This window comes from Petromyzon marinus, chromosome 6, assembly GCF_048934315.1.
Source record: "Petromyzon marinus isolate PM22_M1 ecotype Great Lakes invasive population chromosome 6, UKy_Petmar_22M1.pri1.0, whole genome shotgun sequence".
Taxonomy (NCBI): domain Eukaryota; kingdom Metazoa; phylum Chordata; class Hyperoartia; order Petromyzontiformes; family Petromyzontidae; genus Petromyzon; species Petromyzon marinus.
The window spans coordinates 6,693,611-6,705,043 of record NC_133672.1 but is presented as its reverse complement, the minus strand read 5'-3'; the positions used below and the strand labels follow the sequence as shown (position 1 = coordinate 6,705,043).

Sequence of the window (11,433 nt, the reverse complement as noted above, 5' to 3'; positions counted from 1 at the left end):
GGGGTCAAATGCTTATTTCCCTCATTAAAATGCAAATCAATTCATAACATTTTTGACATGCGTTTTTCTGGATTTTTTGTTGTTGTTATTGTCTCTCATTGTTCAAATAAACCTACCATTAAAATGATAGACTGATCATTTCTTTGTCAGTGCGCAAACGTACAAAATCAGCAGGGGATCAAATACTTTTTTCCCCTCACTGTAAGTACCTATAAAAGGTCTTGGAGAAAAGGGTCGAGACTAGACAAAGTCCATGGGCGAAGGCATAAATTACTACCAAATATGCTAGCATTGTTTTTAGTACTGTTCCAAATCATTTACATGGCTTGTAAGAGTAATTCATTTGATAACCCCACTAATTTTATATGGCTAGAGCATAATTGACTGTTTATGGCCATCAAATTTTGGAACCATTAAGGTTATGCCACGTCAAGGGGTCCTAATTACCGCAAAGCATCACAAAATACTGCAAATATACCTCTGACTTCCTGAAAACTACCGAAAAATTATCCAAAAAAAGTGTTTTGCTATAACGCGTACATTGAAATGTATCGCTAACCCATCACCGCCAGAAAGTCAATTAGGAAGATTTGTCACTTAAACAAAACGTGCAAATTAGTTACTTCACCCAAAATTAATCTCTCAAAAGTAATCGGAACGCGTGAGGGTGGCGGAGGCTTGGGAAGGGTGCGCGAGGGGGTGGGGAGGGGGTTGACTGTGGTGAAATATCGGTAGTTTGCTATAGGTTAAAGTACTTGGGTGGTACATTTGCGGTGGTTCATGATACATGTTTAGGACCCGCTTCAGGTGGTACCAAGTGAAATGTTCTGGCCTGAGTTCACGGGGGCCCCAAGTCACAAACATAACGTGCCATCTTCTGGACAACTTGCAGCACCTGTCCGCCCAGCAGTGTAAATGTGGAGGGGGGGGGGTATCAACACCACAGTTCAGTTGATCGCCGCGTGCGGTGGGGTAAAATGTGTGCGTGTGTACTCCCGCATCTTCCAAGAACGTCTGATCAACAATTGCCGAAGGGGGGGGGGGGGGTGAGGTCAGATACCAATTTACATCGCCGCGCCTTCGCGTCGCGAGTTCTCTCCACATCATCCGAGTAACCAAACCCCCTTTTCATTTGAAAGGATCCCACGTGGATAGCACGTGCCGTGCGACTAACCAACCACTCCGTGGCACAGCGAGAGCCCCTATAACTGGACTACCAGTAGCGTGCAACATACACGGGACTCTACAACGCCATCTTACTCAGGGGAACAAACCCCGGCGTTCGAGAACAACATTCGCCACTAAGTGACGGGCGTCTGTGCCAGGCCACGTGAAGTGTTGTCTGACAGGCTCGCTGGCAAGTGGGTCGCGGGGTTGACCTGACCGAGACGACTGGCGGATGCATCGGGGCCCATACGCGTGCCGCCTTTCGAGGGAACGTCACACGGCCCAACGAGCAATGACACGAGGCGGACTTCGCACCCCCCCCGCCCCACGTAACATGGCATGTGTTACCTCGGTTACCCCCACGTAACATGGCGCGTTACCTCGTCTACCCCCACGTAACATGGCATTACCGCGGCTACTCCCACGTAACATGGCGTGTGTTACCTCGGTTACCCTCACGTAACATGGCGTGTGTTACCTCGGTTACCCCCACGTAACATGGCGTGTGTTACCGCTGCGGCGTGTCGCGTGTGGCGCATCGCCTATGTCTGGCGCGGCGAATGTAAACCCCGTCTGGGGTGGGTGGCCGGAGGTAAGGGGGGGGGGCGAGGGTAAGGGGGCGGGGTGGCCGAGGGAATGGGGGGGGGGGGTAAAGGGGGAGGGGCGAGGGTAAGGGGGCGGAGTCACTGAGAGTAAGGGTGTGGCTGTAAGAGAAAGGTGGGGGGATAAGGGGCCGTCCATAAATGACGTCACGCGATTTTGAACGATTTTTGACCCCCCCCTCGTCACACGGCGTCACAAAAAGTTAGACCCCCCCCTAAAATATGACGTCACAAAGCTCTGTACCCCCCCAAAACCATATTTACATTTTGAAAATAAAACATGCTTCAAATCGCTTTAAACTATTGTCATTGTAAGTGCGTATTTAATGTGGCGCTGCACTCTGATGTTGTAGGAGAAACATTTATTAAAAAAAAGTCTATTTAATTAAGTAGAACGTGTTGTCTATATTTATTTAAAGTTGCGCATTTTGATGTGACGTCACATTTCTCAAACCCCCCCCCCTCGTCACACATCGTCACAAATGTCTGACACCCCCCCCCCCCCTAGGTGCGTGACGTCATTTATGGACGGCCCCTAAGGGGGGGGGGTTAAGGGGACGGGGTGGCCGAGGGTAAGAGTGTGGGGGGGGGTAAGGGGTGGTGAGACGCGGTGCGCGTACCAACACAAGCAAGCAAGCGGGCACGAACGGTGCCACCGCAGGACGCGTAAGTTCCTCGCGCGCCCTCTATCTCTCTCGGCCGCCCCCTGCTTCGCGGCGGTTGATTGCTGCTGCTGCTGCGGCGGTGGCGGCGGCGGCGGCGGTTGGCGGCGGCGTCCTCACACGCGTTGGGGGCCAAGTGGGTTCGCCGAGTGACGTCGCCGCGAAGTCGCCTCGCAGTTGCCGCGCCGACTCTCGTCGCTCGCCGCCGTTGCCATGGGGGCTGAACGGCCGCGCGCGCGCGCCCACGCGCCCCCCCCCCGACCCCCTCCCCCCGACCCCCGTGCTCTTCCCGCCACCGCAACGGCGTCAGCGTCGGCCCCACACCCCGCCGCTCCCTCACGCGCTTCGTGAACTTGGCTTGGCCGCCTTGCCGCGTGCAATTGTAGTTGTCTTTAACGTCTCGTCAGCCGTGTTGACGAGAAGTAGAATTGAGACGAAGAAGCGGCGGCGGCGGCGGCGTTGGCTGCGTGAACGCCGCACTCGTTTGTATTTGACCAGGTAAGGTCCACTAAGCTATGTTAGAGCTCTTTTTCAGAGGCGACCTGGCCATCACAAATAATAGCTCAATGTGGCTTATCCTCACGTGTAAATGCATAGCAAGGCAAATGCTCTAAACGCGTGATGTTGATTCTGAATGTGTCGGAGGGGGGGGGGGGGAACAACCGGAGGACCCGGAGAAAAGTCGACGCGACCACGGAGAGACACGCGAACTCCTCATACGGCAGGCGTCAGGGTGGGGATCGAACCCACGAACCTCTTGCATAGCAGGCGAGGGAGTTAACATCTCAGCCACCGTGGCCACGACCGTCCCCCGTGGCCACGACCGTCCCCCGTGGCCACGACCGTCCCCTGTGGCCACGACCGTCACCCGTGGCCACGACCGTCCCCCGTGGCCACGAAGCGCCGCCCGTGGCCACGACCGTCCCCCGTGGCCACGAAGCGTCACCCGTGGTCACGGGCGTCACCCGTGACCACGAAGCGTCGCCAGTGGCCACGAAGCGTCACCCTTGACCACGACCGTCCCCTGTGGCCACGACCGTCCCCTGTGGCCACGAAGCGTCCCCCGTGACCACGAAGCGTCACCCGTGACCACGAAGCGTCACCCGTGACCACGAAGCGCCACCCGTGACCACGAAGCGCCACCCGTGACCACGAAGCGTCGCCAGTGGCCACGAAGCGTCGCCCGTGACCACGAAGCGTCGCCCGTGACCACGAAGTGTCGCCCGTGACCACGAAGCGCCGCCCGTGACCACGAAGCGTCGCCAGTGGCCACGAAGCGTCAACCTTGACCACGACCGTCCCCTGTGGCCACGACCGTCCCTCGTGGCCACGAAGCGTCCCCCGTGGCCACGGGCGTCCCCCGCGGCCCGAGTTCGAGGACGCGCGCCGCCATGCGCCGACCAATGGGGAGGCCGCGCCGACCGAGGGTCGCTGTCCGGGGTTCTGCGTCGCGCGCGTTGGCGTTGCGAGCAGGAGTCGTCGTGGTGAGAGGATGAGTGGCCAGAGGAATTTTTATTTGTACTCTCCGCCTGTGTGTATGATGGTAGCAGTGTGTTTTGGAAGGTGCGCGACGTCGTCTAGGTTCTTGCTAAGCCGGGAGGTTTGGGTGTAGTTTTTCTATTTCCTCACTCCTATGTGGAACGAGCGCAGACTTTAAAAGTGGTTTGTAGTTTGGGTCGCCATGGTCACAATCGCTCTACTGTGACTCGTCTTTAATTTTCCAAATGTGTGACAATTTGTATTGTTCAGATGTTCGGTTTTATTATGTTTGCATCCCGGGACACGGTACAGAGCGCGCTGCGTTATTCGTGTCGGGGTTTGAAATTGCGCGTCCTTTGAATTGTGTGCAACGATTTTATTAATATCTTCTAGAATTTTACTACATTTATGCCGTAGTTGAGTAATCTAATCCACTTTTTGCACTAAGCCTGTCATAGTAATGTGGAACTTTTCCACCTCTGGCAAAGGTTAAATTTGCAGCAGTCGTGTGTCAAATCCACCGCTGGACGAAGGCCCCTCGCTGTATCGGACGTGCGGAATCCTTTGACCATACTTCACCACGCTGGTCAGTGTGTGCTGGTGAAGGGGGGGGGACCGGTTCAGACGTCACTCAAACTTAGGTTACCGGGTTTGTAACGCAATTCACAACTCAAGGCTCCAACGCTGACAAAGATGAGCACTGCTCACAGCGTATTTGAGTGTAGGACACTGACGTTTTATGTTTATGCTACACTTTCAATATGTTACTGATAAAATACACTTCATGGGGTCGACTTTGCCAGAACTAACTTCAATCGGGAACTTCATACTCCCAACCTGTCAGATGTGAGGCACTCTGCTGCTCGGCCGGATACCCAATTAGATTCTTTTTTTTTAAATGTGTATGCTGCTTTAGTCCCTTATGTCCCCTGCACTTCACTTGTTGATGATGTTAGGTGTTAATAAAATCAAACTCAGGCCATCAGGTTCAGAAGGCAATGTGCTAACAACCACTGCACCACCGCAACGGGCTGAACCGGTCTTGTCTCTCCTTCCCTCCTCTCAATCCCCCCTTCACGAACCTTGAATCGCCAGCGTGGTGAAATATGGTCCAACAAACCTCATGACCGACACGGTGTGGAGAGGCATTCTTACCGCAGTGGATTGACAAACGTAACTGAAGGACCTTGAGAGATGCGTCCACTTTTAAGAATGGTGCATAATGAAATTTTGGTATAAAATTAGTGATGATAAGCCAGTAAAATCATTGTGCAAAATGCTAAATAATTAATCAAATAATCGTTTACCTTAAAAATGAATGCACAATTAAGATCCTTTGAACGAAGCTGTGCAATCAACGTTTTTGTAATCTCTTATTAAGCGTAACAATGCTAAATTATTTATTGAATTGTAATAGGCAAAGACAATTTCTAATAGATTTGCAGTTGTGATGTAGAATTCAGAATAATATTTGCAAGCAGCTGTCACTCAGGGAGGCAATATACTCGTTACTCTTTGGTACGTTCGGTAAAGTCACGTACCGAAAGTCACGTACTGAAAGAACCAAAGAGTAATTCCTGCAGTCACGAAAGCTCCATATCAAGTTTTATATACTCATACTCTTTGGTTCTATTCGGTAAAGTCACGTAGGTAAAAAATAAAACAACAAAAAATCACGACGTTTCGGCTACAACACAAGTGGCCTTCATCAGGTGAAGGGACCCAACTGTCCAGAGGACAGCGTTGGAGTGAAGAAAGCCAAGCGCAGGTCGCCTGATGAAGGCCACTTGTGTTGTGGCCGAAACGTCGTGATTTTTTGTTTTATTTTTTACCTACATGACTTTACCGAATAGAACCAAAGAGTATGGATCCTTGCAGTCACGAAAGCTTCAAATCTAGAATTTTATATACTCGTTGTGAAATTGAAACCTCGTCCCATGCATTTGTGTTTGGCTGCATGGAAAGTTGGCCGTAAAATAATTGCTCCAATATTCTATCAGCGCGGAAGCCAAAATAGCAATGGTTGTAAATAGCGGTCCTCTGCCAAGGAGTGCAGCAAATTTGTTACTTAATCTCTAAAGCTGCCTGCTTTTGGAAATTTAAATCTCAAGCATTTCCACTCAATGTGACACTCCAATAACCGGTCTTCATTTCATGGGAGATGTCACCTAACTTCTAGTTGCTCCTACACTGGTATTTGCTTACCCTTGCTGTTTAACTTCCAGAAGCCCTACTGTAAAAAAAACAATGGTGGATCGGTGGTGCTGTGGTTAGCGCACTGCATTGAACCCGGCCAACTCGGTTAGATTGCCTGGGCTCCCTCCTTCAAAATACGTACTGACCAGCACGGTGAAGTATGGTCATATAACTCTAACGACCAACATAGTCTGACGAGGTCTTTATTGAGAAAAATAACGTTACAATAATATCAATAATTATCAGTCCACTGTTGGATGAAGGGTCCCCCTGCACTGTGTTGGTCGTGGGGATTATTGGACTACAGTTTTCCATGCTGGTCTGTACGAGTTGGTGAAGGGGATTGCCAGGACTGGTTCAGATATGCATCACTGACATTAGCTTTGGCCGGTAATCAAACTTCGTTTGCGAGGTTCATCTGTCAGTGCACGAACCAACATGCCACCACTGCACCACCACTCATTTCCATTTTCAACTGTGTCAGTAAATATTTCAGATGCCTAAGCACTCAGAGCTGTCGTTCACAAGTTTATGTTCAAAACCAGATATTTATAATTGGTTCTGCTGCACAGTGATGAATGCATTTATACCTTTCCCAGTATGAGAACTTGGTTTACCCTTCGGTGGGAATCCAAAATTGTGATCCAGTAGCTCAACACTGCTCACTTATTACGATGGCGGGAATATTGTTAGCCCCGTGAGTCACGTAAGTATCTTTGTGGCCTTTCTTTTTAAAGTGTACCAGTTAAACAGCCGCAGCAAACATGACCAGAGAGGAGGATGTGGAGCCGGCCTTGGAGGTGGAGTTCGGCATGCTGGATTACAAGTCATCCATCGACAGCACTGAGGGCATCGTGTCCAGGGTGCATGCTGTGGCAGCCGCCCCCATGCCTCCCGGCAGCGGTAAGCAGGTTCTGACTAAGCCTCCCACAGCCCACACGCAGCGACTACCATTTCCCACAGGGGTGACGAGGGTCACCACGGTGCTTTGCTAGGCTTAGTGCAGGCACTAAGGCCAACAGACGAGTGAAGGCTTGCTGACAGGCCCACTAGTTTTAGATCTACAGAAATATCTGATCGGTAGGACTGTGGACAGAGCCCTTGATTGACTAATATGTTTGCTACCTTTCTTGTCTGGAATTCTCTCTCAGGCGTGTTATCTATATTGCCAACATTGTTTAAGACATCATGGGACCTCCTTTGCTAGTACCAAAATATGAGAATAGGTTTTTTTCTGTTGCCAGAAAAAAAGGGAAAAAACCTATTCTCACTGTTTAAGACCTTGCTCAGTCAAGACCTACCTTTTTTCCGCTACACATAATTGATTGCCTACAATGATGGTTTTATATCTCAATTTTCCTATAAACTATTGTAACTCCTCAACTATCCTGATAGTGCTCACAATGTCTGTAAAGCATCTTCACATGTTTTGCATTATGATACTGGATACAATTTTAATTTAACCACTACCTTAGGAACCACCATCAGAGATGATCTCCAGTAATTTCAGTCCAGAGATTCTTTAGGTCTGATTCACATTTTCACAAATGTTCCTTTTTGTAGAATTTTTGACAAAAAACCTGGCAATGTCTCCAACACCTGCAATAGCCCAAAGATTCAAGGTGAAGTGTTTTGGAATTTCATCAGTATATGGATGAGGAACCTTTGTACTTTATGCTTGAAATAATTTCATTGGTAGTATTAATGATCAAAATTAAAGTAGGTACTGTGAATCAGAACATTAATTGCAGTGTTTATCAGGCACGTTAAATATTCAGCCTCTGACCCCCCACAATTTAGAGTCATGATTCAATTTAGATATCAATGACATGTTTTTGGATTGTTTGCAATTGTATCCTTCCCGCACCTACGTACGGTGCGAAAGAAATTCAACATACATTTATATTGCACATCCCATATGTTATGTTTAATTTGTTCTGTCCTATTCTTTAACATAAAAGTACATGAGTGTACATTTTGTATGTAATGTGCATAAAGTGAAATTCACTTATCTCCATATGTACTTTTCAGTCCTTGGTGTAAGAATCACTTTTAATATATGAATTGTTACATGCTTAGATTGTTCATACTGCCCTCAATGGTAACTGCACTCTTTGGATTACATACTTTAGGAAACATGCTCCCCAACAATAAAAAATAACCCTTTTAATCACTGCGTGTTTTCTTTTTACTTTATACAACATTTATTTAGGAAAGCACAGGCTCCTTTATTGGGCTGGTTTCCTGCTTGTTGATATAGCATACATATTTTTGACCCTGTCAAAGACTCGATGGTACTCTGCTAGCTTTTCCCAACATGGTTGCATGCTTACCAGTCTATTTTTTAAAATGACCTTGCGGTTGGCTCAGTGTGTTTGTGAATAAGCTCTGAAGGTTAAAGTACTCTTCACCTGTCGCTTGGTTGATTACCACCACTCGGAAACCCTTTCTAATTTTAACCTGACTGCTTTTTGATGTGTGCTGCTGATGCTAACACTCAACCTACGTGCATAGGCCTTTCTTATACGTGGTTTTAATTAAGGTGTCTTTCTACTCACACCAGCAAAAGGGACGGTGCTCATCTCATTTGGCAACCCTGAGCGAGTAGAAATTCCACACTATCGTGGAAGTGGTAAAATTTCTGGTTTGACTTCCTACAAAGTGGTTATTGACTCCAGAGTCGATCCCTGACTGTGATTTGAACCTGCAAGTTTGTGATTGGAACCCAGGAAACACAGCGTCATCTGGGCAGATACGTTCTGCATAATTTTTTGTTAAATAAAAATTAAATATCTGTCGGTATTACAAATAGTTTCTCTAACTATTTCCCTCCCTATGGTGTTCGTGTTTTAAAATGTGACCACAAAAATATATATTTTACATGCGCTACTGTTAGATTGTTGTATATAGGCCTTTTTCCATTTTTGTTTTTGATATTAATAATTTTGCCGATATTTTTTTTAATCACTCGCGGGGTCACTGGGAACACAAACAAACGAAATCCCCCCCCCCTTTTCGAGCAGCTGTCCTGTCACTCGCGCAAGCATAATGACACCCTCCCCTCCCACCAACGGAAAGGGTCAGTCATAAAGTAAAATAAAAACATACACACGCCCCCCCCCCCCCCAAGGAAGGGGCCAGGTCTTGAGGAGACAATAGAACAAACACACATCAGACAAAAACCGACAGACAGGTTTTGGTTATGTTTAATTAAGAGAAAGTCCAAGAAAAATTCAACAACAAGAATAAGCTGACATTATAGGAATAATCTTGGGAAACATAAACCAAAAATAATAATCCCATATTAACACTAACCTAACACCTTAAATTACATTACATCTTGCCGTTACATGACCTTACAAAAGCCAAGGAATATGAATTCCAACAGTCAAGAAACTTACCTATAAAACTCAAGACATAAAAATTTAAAGTAAATAATAACTCAAGCATAACAGCACCGATCCCCGGATACGGACGGGGGAACGAAAATTAATAAACCCTAGGAAATGCGTTGTGATGACAATGAATCGCAGGTCTAAGGAAACATAGACCAAATGATATTTGTGCAGTATTGAACCCGAGGGTTGTCCAGAGGAAATGAGGCGAAATAGGTCAAACTTACACAGCCGGGATGGACTGTGTTCCATAGGAGAGGAGCCTCCCGGCCGTCTTTGTCTTCCCGCAGCACGGCATAGCAAAGAATGTAACACCAGAGCGAGGGAAATTACTCTTTATTGCAGGGACCATCTGTGCATGCCTTGATGAAACTCATATTGCCTCAATAAATGACACACACACACGGACACACGACAATCCATCCCCCACAACACAGAGCGAGATCAAAGAAAGATCCGGTCCTTTGTGAAGAGGCGAGCCAGAGGGAGAAATTTTGGCATAAAAAGGGAGACACGACAGCATTTAATCACAGCTACCAGCGGCAGAAGACGGCGACCAACTACTGAAGATGCTCAGCCCTCGAAGATAACAGCCAACCACCGATGCAGGAGATCACCACCGACGCAGAAGAAGACTCAACAAACTCACCCAGGATGGCGAGGCTCGCCGTTTAGCGACATGTTACGCCGTGCGAATTTAGCGCCATCAGAAGAAGAATCGCTCAAACAGCATTCCGCTTTGAACCTCGGCTCACAAGAGCTCTGCAGTTCGAGTTAAGCTGACGAGAATTTCAGCATCATACACCAGAGAGGGCGGAAAGCGCCAAACGTCGACCAAGCCTGCCATCAACGAACGGGAGCATCGTTCATCACCAGAGAGCCGCAGCAGGAGAGAGCACGCCGCAGCGCCACCAAGCGCCATCAAGCGACACCAAGCAAGAGTGTCAGCTGCCAGCGGACGAGCTGCGGGCGCTATCTGACGATGAATCGTCGCGCGCGACAACGAGCGTCATGTCAACTCGTCCAGCCAGCTGTGGACCAAACTCGGGCCGCCCGTGTGAAAGATAGAGAACCCAGCTATCCGTATGATACGCACACTGCCCCACATTACCACGCATCACCTGGCGTCTGCTTGACGCATAGAATTGATCCAGAACACATTCCCACTTAACCCAATCCATCCCACTCAACCCAGACACGAATCATTAATAAGAAGATAGGTTTTAATAAGAAGACTAATTATCAAGTGCATGAACCATCAGCTGGCCGTGAAAGCATCACGGCCCATCGAGTGATAATTATACGTCGTGTATAAGTACATTATTTTTTTTCGTGTGATGCTACCTCCAATCGCATAATTACCAATAGATTCATCGATACAAACTCAATTATTCTTAACCTTCGTCACGATTCTATACGCTCACAGAGAGACTCTCGTGTTAAACCTGTTTCTTTATCATGTAATCTTGTCCACGAATTAATTAAAGCTTAGCCAAAGATAAGAATCTTCTGTAGGAGAGTACGCACACCGTCGCACACCCTTATTCCAAGACATTTAGTTCATTATATAGTCTTGCCGATGAATCTATTGACGTATACTTTTGCCTTTGGGGTATAACAATTTTCTATTGCCTTTCGTGAATATCGTTGCATGAACTTTTAAGGACTTTTTATTCCTATTTTGCCGTATATGCTCGTGTTACTCTGAGGAAATATTCAATTAATCTGTTACCAAATTAACAACGTGACCATTTTGGGTTAAATGTATGGATCAATGAGGGGAACTTCTCCTGGAGTACTGTGTTGGTAATTCCAAGCATAATAATTCGCATATTAGAAGTGTTAAGGTTTTGTTTAGAATTAAAATTGCCTAACACAGAAGTGTTCCTGAGTTCATGCATAATCTTATTTATAAGAACTGTATCCTGCGTT

The 11,433-nt window shown here is 47.4% G+C and overlaps 1 protein-coding gene across 6 annotated transcripts in view; it reads left to right on the top strand.

The window, feature by feature from the left end:
* The first annotated feature begins 2,314 nt into the window (after window positions 1–2,314).
* LOC116939621 (CAP-Gly domain-containing linker protein 4-like) overlaps window positions 2,315–11,433 on the top strand; it is an 89,473-nt gene continuing 80,354 nt past the window's right edge. For 2 of the 6 annotated variants that reach the window (XM_076063087.1, XM_076063081.1), the window contains exon 1: window positions 3,763–7,009. In XM_076063087.1, the coding sequence (XP_075919202.1) occupies window positions 6,871–7,009 (139 nt within the window). In that variant the 5' untranslated portion in view covers window positions 3,763–6,870. Of the gene's footprint in view, window positions 2,436–2,662; window positions 2,930–3,762; window positions 7,010–11,433 lie in introns of those variants that run through there. The other 4 variants (XM_032948242.2, XM_032948243.2, XM_032948244.2 and 1 more) reach the window with 4 other exon arrangements.